This window comes from Apodemus sylvaticus, chromosome 11 (assembly GCF_947179515.1).
Source record: "Apodemus sylvaticus chromosome 11, mApoSyl1.1, whole genome shotgun sequence".
Lineage (NCBI taxonomy): Eukaryota > Metazoa > Chordata > Mammalia > Rodentia > Muridae > Apodemus > Apodemus sylvaticus.
The window spans coordinates 37720204-37741772 of record NC_067482.1 but is presented as its reverse complement, the minus strand read 5'-3'; the positions used below and the strand labels follow the sequence as shown (position 1 = coordinate 37741772).

General features: G+C 36.9%; 1 protein-coding gene across 2 annotated transcripts in view; it reads right to left on the bottom strand.

Annotated features, from left to right (window-relative positions):
• Window positions 1–21569, bottom strand: part of Nfxl1 (nuclear transcription factor, X-box binding like 1) — a 37677-nt gene that overhangs the window by 5624 nt on the left and 10484 nt on the right. For both annotated transcript variants that reach the window (XM_052198633.1, XM_052198632.1), the window contains exons 6-19: window positions 20424–20602; window positions 20044–20205; window positions 19846–19946; window positions 19198–19312; window positions 18032–18156; window positions 17242–17364; window positions 13260–13350; window positions 11131–11251; window positions 10758–10917; window positions 9924–10015; window positions 6941–6962; window positions 6411–6551; window positions 4411–4577; window positions 3015–3084 (exon numbers count right to left, since the gene is read on the bottom strand). In XM_052198633.1, the coding sequence (XP_052054593.1) occupies window positions 3015–3084; window positions 4411–4577; window positions 6411–6551; window positions 6941–6962; window positions 9924–10015; window positions 10758–10917; window positions 11131–11251; window positions 13260–13350; window positions 17242–17364; window positions 18032–18156; window positions 19198–19312; window positions 19846–19946; window positions 20044–20205; window positions 20424–20602 (1669 nt within the window). The remainder of the gene's footprint in view (window positions 1–3014; window positions 3085–4410; window positions 4578–6410; window positions 6552–6940; window positions 6963–9923; window positions 10016–10757; window positions 10918–11130; window positions 11252–13259; window positions 13351–17241; window positions 17365–18031; window positions 18157–19197; window positions 19313–19845; window positions 19947–20043; window positions 20206–20423; window positions 20603–21569) is intronic.

The window sequence follows — 21569 nt, the reverse complement described above, 5'->3', positions numbered from 1 at the left end:
TGTACACAGTTAGCAACGACCACCATACTTAAAAGTTGAAGATGTAGGCTGTTAGTAAAGTTAGGTTGTTTTTGTTAATGGCTCTGATGCAGAAACTCTTAGAGAACATTTTTAAGCTCAGACAGGCACACTCTTATAGCTGAGCTAGGGATTTTTCGAGGTCAGGGAACAAGAACAATGGCAGCCCAGCCAGTACCAACTCTTCGCCTTTCTTGCTAAAGCTGGGCTAGTAATCAAGACGATGATTAATTCCTTGTACTCATTTTTGCCCTTAGCAAATCCCCATTAAATCCTGATACGATTTAATAAAAAAAATTGTTAACGAGTAAATTAAACCTGAGGATTTGAAGTAGAAATGGCTGTTTTTATAGAGAAATTTAGATTTGTAATTCTTTTAAATATTTTAATAAGATTACTTTTTAAAATAAATAATAAAAAGAATTGATCCTTTCTTCAGAACTGCAAATTTCAGCCTGCCAGTAAGAGAAACTGGCTGAGAATCTTACCTTGCTTGGTTACACTTTGTTACTCTATCAACAAGTTGCTTAGTTACAAATGTATGTGGGTTCTTTAGAAAATTTGTTTTTTTCACTTGTAATATGTAAAATGTTTACTCATGTGTGAGTATTTGGGAAATGTGTTTTTTCTTACGTACACTCATTATAATCATTAACTAAAAGAAAAATAGAATGTAACCACATTGTGATTTTTTTTTTTTGTGGTTCTTGGAAGATTTTGCTGGGATATATAAGCTGTGGAACAGAAACTAAAGTTGTTAGATCCTGCTCGTTAGAGTTTTGCTCCATTCATAGACAAAGCATCTATGTGCATGTATGTAAAGTGCAAAGCTTTGCTCCTCTATACAATGTATGTATGTATGTATGTATGTGTAGATATGTATGTATGTGTATGTATGAAGCTATTGGAGTTTGCTGAAGCTTGCTTCACCCAGAGTGTGTATGTATATGTTTGTGTATGTGTTTGTATGTATACGTGTGTGCGTATGTGTGTTTGTAGGCATACATGTGTTATTTTTCCCCACTTTCTATTCTTTTTTCGCCAGCCTCCAAGGAGTCTCTTGCCAGTCAGAAAGAATTTTTGCTACCCCCTTAGGGAGCATTTGTCAGCCCCAGTCACTCAATGACTCTATGCCCCACCTCCGTTTGCCCTGGATGTTGAAGATGGTCTTTGACAGTCCTTTGACCCAAGGACAGCCAGACAGGGAGAGGAGGCAGGACAGTCATTTCATTGCAGAAGCCAGTTTCCCAAGGCTGCAGAGATCCTGCCCTTCTGAATGCTTTGCTGTAAGCCATTTCCTTTAACTCTGTATGCCAATGCCCAATGGCCTCCTTAAAATATCTTCTTTATATGTATAACCATAAGTGACTCCAAGTTAGTTCTGTAGCTTGCAACTAGTAGTCAAGTGTGCTCACTAGTACACTGTGCTGGTATGTCTACCAAACATCCAAAGGCCAAGTGAGGCCACAATCCTAAAGAGACACTTACTACTAATCCCGAGTGAAATCATAAGATGCAAAAAAAAAAAAAAAAAAAAAAAAAAAAAAGGCAACAATAGAAATTTTCGCATCATGAAAGTAGGAAAAACTGATAATTTTCCGTAATTGGAAAATTCACTGGTTATAAATCGGTACATCCATTTTGGAAATCAACTCAAATGTACTTCATTAAAGTTGAAATTAAACATTCCCTGTAGGCAAGGAATTTCATGGTTTCTCTGGACCCACAGGAATCTGTACACACACAGAAGCAGCGAGTATTCATAGCAGTGGTTTTTGGTAATAAATCCAAACTAGAAACAATCCAAATATTTATCCATCAACTATAGAGTACTCATATGATAAAATAAATGGACAAACATAACAAGGAAATCACAAAGTATGTGCTTTTTAAAGCAGGAGTGATATGTAGCCACATGTCCCTGCAGCAAGAGCTGTACGTGAAAGGCCACCGTAGGGGACAGTGACATGGTCCCACAGGTCAAGCTGCTGAGGCTTGATGACTGAGCCTCACAAGCTAAGGTCTATCTCTAGAATGTACACAACAGTGGAGGAGACCAATGCTACAGAGCTGTCACCATGGCACACAAACACCCCCTGCAACCTAGTAAAATGTTTAAAAATTTATTAAAAATATAAAGTGGTGGTAACATTAAGAACAGAAAGAAATGCAGGCCACGACTTTGATAGACTTTTGAGATAGCATAAATGCTTTGGGTTTTTTTTTTTGTTTTTGTTTTTGGTTGTTTTTAATGAGGCAGAATAATACCTATGCTAAATAATACATATATGCTATATACATATATGGTTTTCCTCCCCTACCTCTGGTTGGTGGGCTATAAGGGAGGTTGAAGTGTTTAGGAATCCTTACTAAAGTAGGATATTGAAAAATATAAGCCTACAGGTAATATTTTACTTTGAAAACATTATTATTATTTTAAAAACCTGCAAATAAATAAAACATTACACACCCAAAATTAATCCTACATAAAGTCTATACAATTTAATAAACTTATAAACAGAATTAACATGTGAAATGGGAGCTGTAAGCTTAGACAGCACCAAAACAAAGAACAAAATCATAGCCTCACTCGTGCTCCACACCCCTGCATATTTAGTGTTTCTCGTTCTCTTTTTCTTTTATACTGGAGCTTCATATTTTACTTTTAAAAATTCAAACATATTCATCTGTACAAATGCATTTTCTTGTTTTTGTTTTTAATAATCTACCATCTAGCTGCCTGTAACACAGCTTTAAATTTACATTTTGAATCCTATTTAAGACAGTAAGAACTGAGTCAATACCTTATAAAATAAAATTCATAAGCCAGCTTTCACACTGTTCTCAACAACAACAACAAAAATCCCCCACAACTGCCCAGGCATCTGCAGACAGCTCATTTCTAGTGTGCCCAGAAAGAACCGGAACTAGAGCAGCCAGCAACAAGGAGAAATCTCCAGAGCATCAACAGCCAAGGAACAATAACTATGGCTTACCTCTTTGGGGCACTGGTTTTTGCAGCAGCTGAGGAGGTTCTTTTCACTTACATCAGCTGTGGTTATTTTTCTAAAAATAGGAAAATTTTGATGACATTCAAACCCAAATCTACCTTTTCATTTACGTTTTCTAAGTGGTCACAACTTCAAGCATACCCATAAAAGCTTTCTTCTTTCTTTTTTCGCCCCTCAGAACATTTAAATTATGTCTTGATAGCAATTATCCTCAACTCAGTCACCACGGGGGGCTGGTGAAGGCACTTGCTGCACAACCTGACAACCTGAGCTCTACCCCCAGAGCCCACTTAGAGGTAGAAGAACTGACTCTACAAAGTTGTCATGTGACCTCCACATGTATCATGGTGTGCAATGCATAGACACACTAATCTGAGAGAAAATAAAACAGTCAAGAATAACAAAAAAATTAAACTTCTAAAAATTATATGCTACTACTTTGAAAAACTATTACAAAACTAAACTTTAAAACATATCAAGCAATTTCCAGCAAAATACACATTTCCAAAATTAACCATGAGTTCTTATTATTCCAAAAAGCCGAGAAATACAGAAAACCAGATGGAAACATTCCCACAAGAGACAGAAACTAGTTTGAAGACACTCCTGCAGCCTCTAATTTCTAGAAGTCTAAACTAAAAGTGACAGCTATAAATGGTAAATTACGTTAGATCTATCAAGAAAACAACGGCATTTACCCCTTCTATATATGTACATTTTAGGTGTGGAAAAATAGACAAAGCAGATACCACTATCATAAATTCTATAAAAAGAATTTCTATAAAAAGATCTATATTATTATTAGATAAATAATATCTAATTATTTTAAAAGCATAAATCAAAAAATAAAAATAAAACAAAAAAGCCAGGCAGTGGTGTCACACTCCTTTAATCCTAGCACTCGGGATGCAGAGACAGGTAGATGTCTTAGAGTTTGAGACCAGCCTGGTCTACAAAGTGAGTTCTAAAACAGTTAGAGCTACACAAAGAGAAAGAGACCATATCTCAGAAAAAGAGAGAGAAGAAAAAAAGCATACCTAAGCAGCTATCAACAAGTCAAATTTCTATCCAAAAGATTCCTAGGTTTACACACCATCATTTAAATGCTCTACATAGGGGTACTCACATTTCTGAAAGCAATGATGGAACTTCTTACCTAGCCAATTTTCTACAGACCCCCCCCAAAAGGCAGAGTCTGGCTGGCTGACATCAGAGTGAGGCACTGGAAGGTAACACTGTGCCTTCTCCTTACACATCCCTGCCTAGACCTCGGCCTCCAGCCTCTCAGCAACACAAGGTGTTGTCTAAATATTATAGAGGATTCTTCCAGAGATGTCACTTAATAATCATAGTAAAATAGAGCATTGTTCAGTCTACTTACCTACATTCCACATATAGGCTTGTGATCTTACAGTGACATTTTATTCTAAGCATTTGGACACAAGGAGGGCATTTTCCAGGGTGACATGGCAAAACACAAGGATGAGGACAACCCGCAGGCCGGGACTTAGAACATCCTTCTTCACAGTGAAGGCATTCTGGGCCAGCCTGAAAAGTAACCAGGAAAGAAATCACCAGAACACCTAACACTTCCATATACCGAGGTTATAAAAGGAAGAGACCCTAGATACCACTAGATAGATTCCACTAGAACAAAGTACTTCTATAAGCCCCAGAAGCACAATTAATAGGGCTGGAAAGATTGCTCAGCAGGTACAGTGCTTACTGTATAAGCGCAGGGACCAGGTTCAATACCCAGCCCAGGTGTAAAAGCCAGCTATGGAGGCACACACCTGTACTAATCAGGAATTCAGAGATGGGATGGGGGGCTGTGACTCGCTGACTAGTTGGTCTAAGCAATTGGAAAGTTTTCAGTTCAGTGAAATATCCTGTCTCAAAACAATGTAAAGAATGACAGAGAAGGATATCTGATGTTTGACCTCTGGTTTTTGCAGACATATGCATATACAAACATGGACATGTAACCAAATAAGAGAAATTCCATTAATAAAATGGTACCTGTTCTTAATCTTAAAACTCAACCAAGATAAAAATAACAAGACTGTCAATAGGATTAGTATCATTTAAATGCTTATGCATATAAACTTCAAGTGAATCTACCTCACCTGTAAACTTCTGTCCATACAAAGTATTCCTACTAAAATTACAAATTGCTTTCTAGAAATAACTACCAACATCAAAAACATCAAATAAAAAATTATCGATACATTCTAACCCAACAAATACAACCATCTCTAAACTACAGAAATAATATACTGTTAACATATAAAGTTTAATTAAAAGTATACCTCAATATAGCTTAACAATACAGTTTCCTCTGCTCTAATGATGTAGTCACATAACTGAGGTTAGAGCCTCAAAGGTTAAAGATTTTAACTGCCATATATTTATTTTCAAATGTTATATTGAAATAAAGTTTGTAAAACAGCTACAGATAAAGACACAAAGACTTAAAGGTCAAGGAATTTTTACAATGTCCTAAATGAAGTCATGATTATAACAATGGTATCAGTGATTCTAAGTGATTAGGGGCTAGAAAGGCAGCTCAGTGAGTAAGAGCTCTTCCTGCTCCTCTAGAGGATCAGTTCAGTCTCATTACCCACATTAGGCAGTTCACAACAATGTGTAACTCCAGCCTCAAAGGATCCAACACTTTTTTGGGATTCAGTGGGAACCTACACTTAGGCATAATATCCACACATAGAAACATATACATAATTAAAGAAAATAAATCCCTTTTCAAAAAACATCAAAGCTATTTTTAGTATTTAGAATTTAAAAAGAACATTTCAAATTATTAAAAATATTTTTCTATAAACAATTTGTCCTTTGTTTTTAAGGTCTCATTACGTTGCTGTGGCTAGCCTGAAACTTACTATGTAGATGGATCTGGCCTTGAGTTCAAGCCCTATAACCCACATAAAAAGCTGGGCACAGTGACCCATGCTGAGAACCCCACCACTGGGGAAGCAGAGACAGGCAGAGCTCTGGGAACCCTCTAGACAGCCAGTCTACAGTCTACTTGGTGAGTTCCAGGCCAGTGAGAACGATGTCTCAAACATGAATGTGGGCTGGGAGGCTGGTGAGATGGTTCAGTGGTTAAGATCTTCCAAAGGTTGTAAGTTCAAATCCCAGCAACCACATGGTGGCTCACAACCATCCATATGAGATATGATACCCTCTTCTGGTGTGTCTGAAGACAGCTACAGTGTACTTACATATAATAATAATAAATAAAATCTTAAAAAAAAAAAAGAATGTGGGTTGCATCTAATATGGATGTTACAATACTTGTGGCATCATTTTTGAAGATTTTCAAGGATACAGTCAGCATACATGCTTCCATCCTAAGGATACTACCTTATTTTTGCCAGCAGAGCCCTCAACTTCAGTCACTTTGTGGCATTCTTTCATACAGGTATGATTCTGACAGCGCAACATTCTTCCACAAAGTCTCTTGCAAGAATAGGGTCCTACAGCATGGCATGGTAGTGGGCTCACCTTAAAAATGAAAATAAAAAACAGCCAACTAGCACAACACACATCCATACACAACTCTCTGCACTTATATTTCCAAAATGACTAATTTGAAATCAACTTTCACAATGGTCTAACAGGTTTCCAATAATATTTATATATCAAAATTAAGCACCTGTCAAAACACTCCTCTAAAAATAGATGTCAGGAAGAAAACCTCTATTATTAAAATAGAAATCTGATATGATTCTATAGTGAATACACAGAAGCTAATTCTCACATAAAAGCAATGTAGATTTTTTTAAATGAGCATTCTTTATAACACTGAGAGACAAGAAGTTATTTCTAATATCTCTTAGGATAAAAGTGATAACAATTACAAGCTAAACTTAAAGATTATACCAATAACTCACCTCATGCTTTCCCAGACATTCCCTGCAAGAAAAAAAAGTGAAAGCATTATAGATAATTTAAGAAGCATGTCTAAAACAAATATGCTAACCACGCTAGCTTTTAGTAAGTAAAAATTTAGCACCTAGAAATAAGCAATTGTAATAAATACAGAATATAAAGTTGATGCACATGGGTCAAGTCTTTGCAAAGAGCAGCAGTGAGTAACTGGAACATGATACTTATTTACAATGGTACACAGAAAAATAAAATAGGTATAATAGGTATAACTGAATGACATGATTTTTAAAAACTACAAAATGCTGAGAAGAAAACTGAAGGGTTTAAATGAAGATTCCATGTTTAAAAACAGAAAGGTATATACCTCAATTTAAAAGTCACACTACTTCCCAATTTCATCTATATTCAACACAGTTCCAAATCCTTACCCAAAGCCAAGCATGGTGGCACACCTCTGCAACCCCAGACTCAGAAAGTCTCGCTGCATGAGGAGTTCAAGGCCAGCCTCAACTCTGTATGAGTTCTTACAAAACAAGGTCAAGACTAGCCTGGATTACATGGTACCCTAACTTAAAAACCAAAAGAAACAAACTTCTAATATTTAATTTAAAGTATATGAAAAAAAAAGTAGATATGAAACACCCAACCCAATACTGAGGAAGAACAAAGCTATAGGACTAACATGCACTGACTCAAAGCTCACTACAAAACTACAGTTATCAAGGCCATGTGGTACTGATCAAAGAACAGAAACATAATAAATAAACTACAACAAAGAGCCCAGAATTAGGCTCATACAAATAAAATCAGCTCATCTTTAAAAAATACAAAGGCAAATTACAGGAGAAATTTTCTTTTCAACAAATGGTAATGCTGGAACAAATATATGTCCACTTAAAAAAACGGACTTTATTCCTCTCACAATGAACTCAAAACAGATTACAGACCTAAACGCAAAACACAAAAGTATAATACACAGAATACGACCTAAATAGTCTTGGGTGTCAAGATGACTTTTTAGAAACAATGCTGAAAGTATAACCCACAAAAGGAAACAGGTAAGTTCTAATTTACTGAACTTTACAGAAGACGAGACACAGATGAGAAGACTACATTTGGAAAACATGCAAAGAAGTGAGGCTTAATGACAGATAAAAAGCAAACCACCCCATTAGAACAACGGTCAAAGACCTCAGCAAAAATAAACCTTATCAAAACAATGAAAAGTGCCAAAGTGACCTGAAAAAGATGCCAGGCACCCGGTCACTAGGAAGCTGTAATTTAACAGGCAACACCTCCAAGCATCTAACAAACAGCTAACGGGTCGCCAGTGCCCTACACTAACAGGATACAAAGCAAGAAGACCACCACTGATGTTGTCGGGAATGCAAACTGCCAGGCCACATGGCAGCGTCACACAGATTAAACAAATCCATCACATGGCCCAGCAGTTACACTCCTCTGAATTCTTATCTAAACAAGCTAAAAAAGCTAGACACACACAAAAATTTATACATAAACATATATAGCAGCATTACTTTTAAAAGCAACCAAAGTGTCCTTCAACAGGTGACTAGGTAGAATCACCCATGAGTATATGGTCAAAATAAACTGGACAAGTGAGTTAGCAAAGGAAAAAAGAGGCACAAAGTTGAGAGTAGGTAGGAAGACAGAACTGGATCTGGTAAGAGCTGAGGAAGGGAGAAAGGACTGAATATCATCCATAAAGTTCTCAAAGAATAAAATATTATATTAAAATTAAATCAACTATGAGATGTCCAGGCAGTACAATAATGTTATTCAGTGATTTAAAAAAATTGGGTTATCAACCTATGAAAAAACACAGTGGAACCTAACTTTCTAAGCTAAGTGAAAAAGGCTAAGTATGGAAAGGCTGCACACTGCAGACTCCATAGTCCTGCATAGACTATCCTAGACCTCAGCTCACTAGATAGCCCAGACTGGCCTTAAACTTGTAATCTTTCTGCCTTAGACTCTCGAATGCTGAAATTACAGATGTACTTATCACATATAAACTTAAATAGTATTTTTAAAATATTTATTCAATCTTTATGTGTATGGGTGTTTGCACAGACATACATGTGTATCATGTGTATGCCTGGTGCCCACAGAGGCCAGAAGAGGACATCAGATCCCCTGAAAGTGGAATTAGAGACAGTTACGGTTAGATGTAGCCATGTGGGTGCTGAGAATCAAAGCCAGCTCCTCTGTAAGAAGAGAACTGCTCTTAACCACTGAGCTATCTCTCCAACCTGCTCAAAAAATTAACACACTAGTAAACGGAATCCAGCACCATGTAAAAGAGACTATGTACCACAAAACAGCAGAAGGGAAATTGCAGAAGAAAAATGACTTTTAGAAATAAAGAAAACCAGAATGCTGCCTTTGAAAGATCAATGCCCAAGATGCACCAACTGTTGATTTGGAACCTACGCTGTAGATAACAAGCCCCTTTCTACTATTATGTTCCTTCTCAGAACTGTTCCTTTTTCCTCTGTGATCCAGTCTTGGTGAAAGTATCAAACATTGAAGGATCTGCCGTTCTTCTATTCCTCCAGGCTCAACTCCTTAAAACTAATCTCCATTACTCCCTGATCAATCCAGGAAACTTTCCTTGGATTTCCTATGCTTGCTTTACACTTCTAGTTTTCTAAACCTGGCTTAACTAAGAAACACCACACTTTAGTGTAGGAATCATCAGGAAAGGTAACAAATACTGAGCTTCCTGGAAGTGTAACTGTCAGTACCTGTTGCTATGGAAAGCTAAGGACAGTACACTCTAGCTAAAGGAGGACACAGAAAACCAGACATGCACAGGAAGTTTAAGTATCATAGCAAACACGGTTACAAAAGAATCAACTAGATAGAGCATGGAGACTAGCCTGCAGGTCAGGCTTAAAATGATGATGAAACCTAAAAGGCAAAGAAGGCACCGTCCATACTATGTCAGACTCCAGCTCTTACACAGGAATGGGAACTTGACACGGAGGACAAGGCAAGGCCGTCTGGATGAATGCTGGCTCAGCTGGCTGCTCCCAAGGGCCTGACGGCTGATGCTAGGAAAAAATGCAAAGCCTGTAAACTCAGAAGGGCTGTCCATACCACCTGCCTAAGATTCCAGGGAAATAGACCTTGTGCTCACACAGGCTGAATCCCATCCAAGTGCTCAACTAATTGTGCTTCCTCAAGTATTCCATCTACATGTAAAGATCATTCCTCTCCATACAAACTCGATATTAAAACCTGAGGCAGATGCCAGGATAGGCATCACAACTAAGGCAGCAGAGCCTCCTTAACCTCTTGTAAGCTAAAAGCAAAATGAGAAACACTTAAAACTCCAGCATCCACACACTGAATGCCATCTCCCAAATGTTCCTCATCACCTAGAACGTGACATATGCCAGGGCCCAATAAATACTGAATACGTGAATAACAATGTAAACTAAGAAAAATCTATACTTCCAGCCATACTTGAAGGAAACTGGCAAATTAATCTAAAAAGGATTATCACACTATATTTACAAATATTTGTTTATTAGTTTCTCCCCCATCCCCAATCTTCCTTCTAGTCTTGGGTAATGAACCCAGGGTCATGGAGCTACTGGGGAAGTCCCCACCACTAAATACACCAGCCTTCATGAGTTTCTCAAGACAAAAGACCAAGTCTTATTTTCCTCACACCCCAGGTCTAAGCAGAGTACTTAGCACTCTAAAGACACCTTTACCATCGCTTGTTAATAATCACTGAAGAAAACACATCCCACAGCAAAGTAGTCTCTCTAACAACACGGTCCTTACCCTGCCCGTCTGCTTCACTAAGGCTTGATCATGACATGACTCAGGACACAAGTGCCCACATTTCTCCAGAACTTTTTGGCAAGGCTGATGACACGGTGGACATGGGCCAAAGTGACAACGGTGTTTTTCTTGACTTGCATGATGACATGTTGGTGGTCGACTAAATCAGAAAGTTTTTAAGTTACCTTTGACAACTGAACAATATATTTACAGTGCAATTATTTTAAATACCTTCTGAAATCACATAAAAGGAATAACTATGAACATTACTTAAAAAATACTAACATATATAAAATTAGAGCACAATCAAAAATCAGTATGAATTTAAATGTTATGACATCAGACGTCAGGCTGCGGAATGCTTCATACCAACCTGCACAGCTCTTTGCACTTGGGTGGCCTTGTGGTCCGCTCTCGGCCACAGGGTACTGTCACCTTCGCGTTACCACAGTTGCACTTGACATCTACCATTTCAGGGCATGGATAGCAACTGCCTGAGGAAAAAGCACATTGATCGACTTACCAAAACGCCCATCAATGGCTAATCAAACAGTATACGTGCATAATGCACAACAGGATCACCTGCCATTAGAAAGCAGCAGTAATATAAACAATTCTTAGCACATTAAGCAAAAGAAACTATGCACAAAAGTTATGTGCTTCAGTGTTTGCGCCTACATATACAGAGGAAATAGGAAAAACTAATTTCTACTGTTCAAAATCAGGAGAGGCGCTCAGGAGGATGCAGCTTTGAGAAACCCTGGTAGGGTTCTGTGTAATGGTGTGGATGTAGTACATGGCCACACTCAAAAGCTTCATTCAGCACACTGCACACTAGGATTGCATACCCTCCCTTACTTACACCAGCTCTAAGTAACAAATTTAACATGCTACCTACTCAAAACCACAGCAAGCAAACAAGCAGTTAAGGTCTTAGAGAATCTAAATCTAACAATAATCGTTTGGCCTGTTTTCATACATGCATTTATCCAAGAATATTATATTTTGATAAATCCCCCCCAAACCAGCAAGTTTTCTCTTATGACCTGTGATTGGCTATTAATGAGAGTATAGTCACTTTTCCATCATTTATGCTTCATAAAAAGCTAAATGCTAAACATTTATCTTAGGATAATATTTCTCTTTTAAAGATTTCAAAAAAAAAGTTACTAGGATTTACTTTTTATTTTATCTTGTTAAAAATACGTAAAAATAAAATGAAAGAAAACTTTACTTTGGCAGAGCATGGGATAGTCTCCTTAGATGCATCAAAGTGGCCTCTGCCCCACTGGTACAGAATTATAGTTATGTACGCCAACACACCCAACCTGAAAGAAATCTTTCCCCACAACCTAGGTGATTCTTCCCAAAGGATCTCTGACATCATCTAATGACTTTCTTCCTATTCTGGTTTTCCCAAAATAGAACGCCATCCAAAATGAAATAATAAAGAAGGAAAAAGTCCTCAATAAATTGAGTGAAAATGTTAAAGAAATTATTACCTAGATGTCGGGATTAAAAGAAATACTACAATAACCAAAATCACAAAAAAATACAAAACATGAATCTGACCAAACCTCTTGACTGAATAACTTATCAGAAAATTCAGAGAATAAAGAAACATTAAAAAATACCAGAGAGGCAAAAAATCCAGAGTGGAAAATCAAATGGCTGTCTAATTTCTTCAAATAATTCACAAGTCATTAAAAAAACAGTAATGAAGGAAATGATAGCTTTAAAAACTATCATTCAAAAGAATACACACGGAATGCAATCTCTGATAAGTGGATATTAATTAGCCCAGAAGCTCTGAATACCCAAGGCACAAATAGCATAACAAATGACTCCCATGAAGAAGTATGGAGAGGGTCCTGATCCTGGAAAGGATTGATCTAGCGTTGGAGGGGAGTATCAGGACAGAGAAAAAGGAGAGAGGTGACTGGAGAATGGGTGGAGAGAAGAAGGTTTATGGGACATATGGGGAGGGGGGATCTGGGAAAGGGGAAATCATTTGGAATGTAAACAAAGAATATAGAAAATAAAAATATAAAAAAAAAAAGAAAGAAAATTGTTTAAGGTCTCAAAAGAATAAGGATCCTGAGACTAAAATCTCCCAGAATCACCAGCATAAGATAACCCTTATTACTTATAAGTTCATAAAAGTATAAAAAAATGTATACTATAACCAAATCTATAAATACCTTTTTTAAAAAAGTCTCCATAGAGAAGGTTAAGAAAAAGAAGTAGGGTCTATCATCGTGGTATTACAAAAGCAATACAACTTACATTCAGACTTGGGTTTGAATTTTGCTACAACACTGCTCTGGGCATTTCCCTAAGTCACTTAACTTTGATTGCCTTGTTTGAAATTAGAGATACAGTGGCTGTACCTCCCCCAGAGTGTTAGGAGGCCCAAGTAAGATAATAATCGGAAAGTTCTCTATTAATTCTAAAGCACTGAGGAAACACAAACATAAAACGACATCTACTATGAAATTTTACCTCTGTGGCAGACAGACGGACACTTATGGTTTCTACATCCTAAAGTCCGTCCACAATTCTGATCACAAGGTGGACAGTTTCCAGGGCAACACTAGAGAAAAAGAAATATGTAAAGAAGAGTAATTTGAACCCCACACACAGCACTTCGTTCCTAGTCATTTATAGAATTTTAGAAAGCAAAAAGTTTCTTTTCACTCTAAGGATAAAATTTTCAAGAGTATCAACATTATTCTAGTAAATAATACATTATATTAAGAATGAATTTAAGTAGAAAATGACTTTAGTAAAACCAGGCTAAATGTCCCTGCTTCTTAATTATTCTATGTCCTAATAATATTTCCATCACTTTCTTTCTATGCAGAAAATTACATTATCCCAAGGATTTAATCAAATCCAGTTAATTTTCAGACAATGAGTCTGGCTAATTTAATTTTAAAACAGCTAAGAAAGAAGCAAAGCTGAGGTTTAGCCTATCAACTTCCTTCATTTCTAATCTTTGAGAAACAAGTATTACCTAACTGAATTTTCATTCATTAATTTCAGGCAACTACTTAGAATCTATATTGTCAACTTCATTCTTTCTGTAAGTTTTCTCATATTCAGCTGTTTTTCTTTTTTGTTTTGTTTTGTTCTGTTTTGTTTTTATATGAAACATAGGTTGTGAATGACTTATAGACACTTAGGGCTGTAAACTTAAGAACAAGTTTCAGAACACAAAAATACACATTACTGAAAAGCAATTAATCAATTAATCAAAATTCACTTAGACAGCTATTTGAGAGTAGCAATGTTTCTATCATTTAATAGCTATGGAGATTTTAGTAGCAGTATCAAAAAAGTGTTTTATGGTCCATGACTTGAATAACTGGCATTTCTATGTATAATAAAGTTACAATAATAAGGTATACCCTCTTGTCCAAACACCTAAAAACCTTGACAGTAGATTGGAAGTTACAGATTTTAGAGATTAATCAGGCAGCAGAAGACAACAATCCTTGAGAAGGGAAACAGAGGGCGAATCCCATAATGACATTAGCCTAGACCTAGAGGCTTCTAGGCTGTTCTACAAGAAGATTGACTGCAAGCAAAATCTGGTGATTTGAGTTAAGCAGATAAATCCATAGTTCATGTAAGCTAGTATGATACAACTTATAGTATAAAAGCAATGGCATAGAGAAACTCTAGAACAGATCCTTTTCTTTGACTTTTTGCTTGAATGTAAGTAAGAAGTAACTTCCACACCTCCAAAACAGCACTATCAAGGAAAAACAACACTCTCCAGAGTTCCAGGACTAGGACTAGTCTGTGCTCCGTACAGTCAGCGAAGAAGAACTTTCTGGAATGCAGGCATCAGCAGAATGCTGAGTTACTACCTCAGCACTGTGACCATAGCCACCCCAGACATGAGGCCTACAAGGATCCATGAGCTCTGAGTAACTTATTGCCCCAGAGCAATCCTTTAAAAGTACTTAAAAGAAAGCAAAGGAAAGGTAAATACTTAAAGGGGAAAAAGACATGTAAAAATGTGTACAATATCTAAAAAAATCAATTGAAAATTTCCTCAACAGGACAGGAATCAGGAAAATATAATAATAATAAAATAATAATAATAACAAAAAAATCAATTGAAAGACGCAGCCATGAGAATGATAGCAGTGGCAGACAAGCCCAGTAAAGTAGGCAACTGCGGACAGTGGAGGGCGAGCCTGCAGAGCATGCAGAGGCATGCACGCGACACCAAGTTCCATCAGCTCTGTCAGGTGAACATACACACCTAAAACAAGCACAGTGAGAGAGAGAGAGTAGAAAACGCAGAAGCAGCTGGTGAAGCTGAAGACAAAGCTGGATCACCTGTCCTGTATACTACAAAGACACATGAAACACTGAAAACAGAGCCTTGCTGAGCTGAGGGACTTCAAGGAACATGCCTGTCGTGAAGCACTGAGGACCAGGAGATAACAGAAAGAAAATCAGGTTTAAAGTCTATAAATTTGATGAGAAGTACAAACTTTCAATCCTAGAAGCTAGTTCAATGAAAACCAAGCTAAAGAACCATGAAAAACACTACACTAAGTAACATCAGAAAATTACTATAAACTGATAAGCAAAATTCTTCAAAAATCACCCAGAGAGCAAGAAGAGAACACAAGAGAGATCTGACACCCTCTTGTTAGGAAAAAGCAAGCTAAGAGGCAGTGGGCAACATTCCTTAAGTACAGGGGGCAAAACTGTAAAACTAGAGTTCTGAAGTAAAAAAAAATATATATTTTCAAAAAGACAAAGGAAAAGCATTTTCTCGTATATAAAGGTGACAAAAAAAAAATGCCCAACACAAGAAACAGTTAAGGGAATCTCTGAGAATGAAAGGAAACTGAAGCTAGAAAACCTGTATCTAAACAAAAAGAAATGTTAAATACATATGACGACAAAGAACTACTTTGTGTTCTTTCAAACACTTCTAAAATTAACTACTGAGGTTGGAGAAATGGCTCAGCAGGTAAGAGCACTTGCTGCTGGTTCCTAGCAGCCCTGTCTGTCAGGTGGCTCAAAACTTCATGTAACTCTAGCTCTCTTCTGTCTCGGAGGTACAGGTACCTGCGCTCACCTGGCAAGCAGAAACACATACACATGAATAAATCTAAAATAAGCCTCTAAAACTGTAACTATTTAAAACAATAATAAAAACAACATATTTCAGATTTCTAAAACACAGTTATAACACATAGGGGTATCATAAACTAGGTCATAACAAATAATATAAAATACACAGTAGTAATTCCTAGAGAATTTGAAGCCCACAGTAACCACTCAAAGAAAGGGAAGAAGGAAGGGAGGAAAAGAGAAGAAAGAGAATGAGATGAATCATAGCTAATAAGCAAATAAAGTAGATAAAATGGAATCACTGAGAAACAGGTCAAAGAGAAGACAAATGGGAACAAATCAATTATCAGAAAATCAGTTTCATGACAGTTAACAGGTAAGGCAAGTGTGGTGGTAGATGCCTTTAGTCCCAGCACTCAAGAGTCAGAAACAGGCAAAATCTCTGAGTTAGAGCCCAGTCTGGTCTACACAGTGAGTTCCAGGGCAACCTGAGCCACATACTGAGTCCCTGTCTCAAAATGAACAAACAAAAAAGTTAGTAAACAGACTTAAATAATCATGCTAAATGTAAGTAATATGTAGCAGCCAAATTAAATGACAAATGCTGCCACCACAAATTAAAGGAAATCTAAATGATGTCTGTAAGAAATGCACTTTAAATGTAAAGACATGAGCAGGTTGAAAGCTTAAAAGAATAATATACACATTAATAATAACTGAAAAACCCTGAAATTATTCACATTTCAATGAATTTAAGAACCAGGAATCTTGCCAAGAAACAAAGTGTATTTTATAATGAAAGAAAAAATACACACACACACACACACACACACACACACACACACACGAACCACAACTCTATAGCCCCAACAAAATACCCCAGTCATATTTCCTCCAAGCCAGGCATCATCATCTCACCTTTGTTAGGTGTCAACCATCAATTTAACTATCACTTTAACACCACTAAGGACATTTTCAATCAAAAAAACAGAAACAGCCCTAAAAATGAACTGAGAATTAGTGCAGGAGACAAGGAGACTACATACAGTCTTTGGTGTTTTGTTCTGTTTTGTTTCGTTTGTTGAGACAAAGTCACACCATATTAGCCCAGGATGTCCTCAAACTCAAGACCTTTTTGAGTCAGACCCCTGAATTACCCATTTGTGCCACCACATTCAAAAGCTGGCATGAATTACTACTAATACAAACAAGTGTTTATCTTGAACATTTACTAGTATTTGATACAGAAAACAAAGAACACTCCTGAATACTCAAGAAACAAATTAAAAGTGATTTTTTCTCCATATCATATATGGGATTTTTTTCCCAAAAGGAAAATGTTCACAACTTTTAAATCAGGTCCCAAGCTGACCACACATACCTTTCTCTTACACTGATGCTTTTGGCAGTCACGTACTTTCACACACTTGGTTTCACAGAGGTAAGGCTTGTGACAGGGCATCCGCTTTGTGTGCTTCCCACAACGACACTGCTTCTCCACTTCCTAGGCCAAGCACCAAGAAGCAATGTTAAACAGACTAACGTTAATATTGTTCGCCATATTGCAATTTCTGTAATTACTAAAAGGACAAAACTCTTAGTAACAAATTTGTATTAAAAACTAAACCAAAACTGAATGTCCTAAAATACTTGTTCTACTTTATTCCTCCATTTAGGACCTCATATGAACTAAGAGGTATCAAACAGTAAAAATAATGAAAACATATCAATTTATAGGTAGTTCCAACCACAATGTTTACAGATCTAGTCTCAGAACAAGACCAATAGAGTGGTCAGTAACCTATTGGTTAATGGAATAGCATGGTTGAAGCCAAACTATGTATATATTTAAAAAGCCTCAAAGCTAGATATGTCTTTCTCCATTGTGTATAGGCTGAATTCAACCAGAGTTCTAAATATCTTCTGGTAGCAAACCACCCCATATACATGAACCACCCCATGAACTATACAAATGAGAACATTGTAACTTGTCTCAAGGAAAACAATAAAGGGTAACATTCAGATTTGATTTCCAGATCAATAATAAAAATGTTAGATAACAAACTGATTATGAGACAGATGTTATGGGAACAATGACAAACACAACACAGTTTCTTCTGACATATTTTAGTTAATAGCTATTGAAAGAAAGTATATGGGACACAACTAACTTGTCTGCATGTTTCACAAGGACCTCGGTGGCAACGCTGGGAACACCTATGGATTCCACATTCAAGTATTTTGTCACAGCTGTCTCCACAAGTTGGGACATCTTCTGTACAAGGCAAAGAAAACTCTGAAAAGCACACAAAATGTTAAATGTTAAAGATACATTATTATGAATCCCTAACAAAGTTCCCTTTTCTTTAGTTCCTGACAAATGACAGCTCTTTTGAACTATAAAACTTTTATAACCATATATTAGACGAAAAATAACCTTGATAAAAAAATAATTCCTAATATTTCTGCAAGATTAATGCCAAAACTGCAAAGCTTTTCTCTTCTTTAGTTCCTTTGAGACAATGTCTATTATTTTAGCCCTGGCTGTCCTAGAACTCATTATGTAGCCCAACTCAGAGATCTGCTTGCCTCTGCCTCCCACATGCTGAGATTAAACGCAATCAGCAAGCCTATGTTTCTTAAAAAGAAATTTAACATGCAAGTTACTGACAATAAACATTTGTATGAGCAAACTTCTTCAGAAATTGTTATCTAGAGAGATGAGTTTGAGGACATAAAACTGAGGCATTTCTACAACATGCAGAACTTTCTTTTTAAATTTGTTCAATCTCAAGGATGGAAAAAATGTAAACTTTAAAACACTATAAAACTCACCTTTAACAATCACATTATGACAAGTAGTAAAAACAAACTTATAGATGACTCCTACGGGAGAGTCAAGAAAGCTTATTCAACTAACCACACTCCTCCATAAAAACTACTGAAACTAAGCTCCCACGGTAAGCTCCTTCCCGTGACAACAGCAGCCAGCCTCCTTCAGTCCCAACATACACAGATGGAATGTTACAATAGACACCATAATCACTCAAAATCAGGTCTGGTGATATGAGGTGACAATTTGCTCCATTTGTGGTTATTTATGGACATAGACACAAGTACAGTGACTGCTACATAGCCTCTCACACAGGAATCTCATCACCTAAAGCCTCTATGCAGGCTAGTCACCCCTCCTCCTCCCAGGCCCCGCACTCCTGGCAGTGTCTGACTTTTCTATAAAGGCATATAGTTCAGCTTTTTCAAATTAGCTTGTCATCTCATAATAAACATTAGCATTTCTTCCATGTCTTCTTATAGCCCAAATAGCATTCAATCTTACTTGATTTCTGACAAGGACAGGACCTCTTCCCAGATCGAGGACACTCTCTACAAGCACCGACATGGCAGACTTGCTCGCATGTATGATTGCCACATGACAGTGTCTTTCTACATACCTAAAATAAAAGCACTCATCAAGAGACTAAAGCTACACAAAAGGGCAGAGTAAAACATAGCCCACTTGCAATCACAAACAGCTTCATTATGCCCTCCTCATTATCATGCTGTATGTCTCACACAGGACCATGTATGTGCACACTTATTTCCAGTGTACCAGAGAGTGTATCATAAAAATATAAGGACAGAGGTATACTCAGTTTAGTGTGAACACCCACCAGACTTCAAACCTGTACTAACCCCTTCCAACTCTTGGAACAGCAAACCTCAGAAACAATTCTACTCTCTCAATGGCTCTAACTCAAGAGGACAATGGTGGGAGCTGAAGCAAAATACAGAAAGCCAAGCAGTAAATCTATACACTGAATTAAAAATTCATCAACTAACTTATTTTGAGGGAAAAAATTTTCCCTCCAGTAATTAAGGTATTAAATTGAAAAGCAGCTGAACCTGCTTGTTCCTCCTACCCTCCTGTGCTCCCACCGCCTGTCTGCCCTCCTCACCTCCCACCCTCAGAGGCACCAACACTCACTTGATCACAGTGCCACACTGGACTCGCACAACTTCTTTCTGCTACTTTTTTGCCACATACGCATTTTTGTCTACTAACTCTTGGACAAGGCTGACAGTTTCCTAAAATTACAATCACAAATTAGTACACAAATATCAAAAGCAGTAAGAACAGCTCTGCCTCTATTCAAAGTCAGAGTTTCTCACATATGATCTTTACCTGCATGGCATGGATTTTCACACTTATGCTGCCCACAGAGCAGCTTCCGCCCACATGGCAGCTGGCAGGACCACTGCTTGGCACTGCACCTACGAGGGATAGGTTTCGCTTTCTTACAGTAACAGGTGGTTGTGACCATCTTTGGACAAGGAGGGCAGGGACCTAGAATGCAGCAAAGGTAGGGAGGGGTGTGATTAAAGGTCAGTAAAAAACACTTTACATTTTCTTCTCTCCCATTCTCTGCAGTGCTACTTTAAAGGGTAATCCTTTCTCGCATTGTCTCACAGAAGACTTCAATCCAACTTGAACAATTCTGTTGGCTTCAACATTGAGAAGAAACAGTCACCCAGAAACAACTACACACAGAATGAGAAACTCACCTGGATGGCAGAGTAGTAAACATTTATGACCACAAGAAGGCTTAAATTCTCTCTCACATACTTGGCCACACGAATGAGGTACAAGCCACGGATCTAAAGGTGGATCTTCTACTTTTCCACAGTAGCAGTAATATCTACTAGGTGTTTCTGATCTTTTGTATTCAAATCTACATTTTGGACTACAAAAAAAAATAAAATATTAATTCAATTATTAAAAGCAACACAAGACAACAGTAACAAAATTATTTACTTAAATTTTCATTAAGTAAAAAAAAAAAAATCCTTACTAAAATCTCTGCACAATACAACTTCCTGAAATATGGAACTATTTTATACTCATACTCCCCAACGCAAGCACCAGAGGCCCATGAGATAAGGATATGCATAAAACTTGGCAACAATTGCCCTTTCTTCATATTTATACTTTTACAAACTGACACTATCACATGTAGTTAGCTGCTATGCATTAACACAGATATCAAAAGTACAACCACAAAGACAAAGCAACATTAGTTTTCAACTAGCCAAGATTTTTAAGCAAAATTTCTATGAGCTACATTTCTGCAATATTCACTCAGATTTATATAAGGCTTGGTTTTAAAAGTTTTGTTATAGAGTCTATAAATTAAAAAAAATATTAGTAAAAAAAAGAAAAGAAAAAAGCAATCAGGTTATACACAGGCTACATATAGCAAGAAAAAAATATAACAAAATCCTAAAATTAAGAGGAAAAATTGAATATAAACAAAGAATTTTTCCTTTTTAAAAAAAGGTACATTTATATTTTACTTTATGAATAATGTGCCTACATACATGCCTGGTACCTACAGAGACCCAAAGGTGTCATATAACGTTTCATTACATTAACAATGAATCTACCACTCTTGACTAGCTGAGACAATTGATTTAACTTCTCCACTTTATCTCAAAACATAACAGAAGACAAAGGTCCAATAACCAGCAATAATAAACACAGCTGGTGACATCAACATCAAAAAATTAATGATACCACATAATACATAAATGTAATTCTGAGGCTGAAGATACAACTGGAAATATCAACATCATCATAATAATAACAATAATAATAATAAATTAGATGAGTAATATCACACTAGTGTGTACTAAGAGAAAATCAAGAAGAGA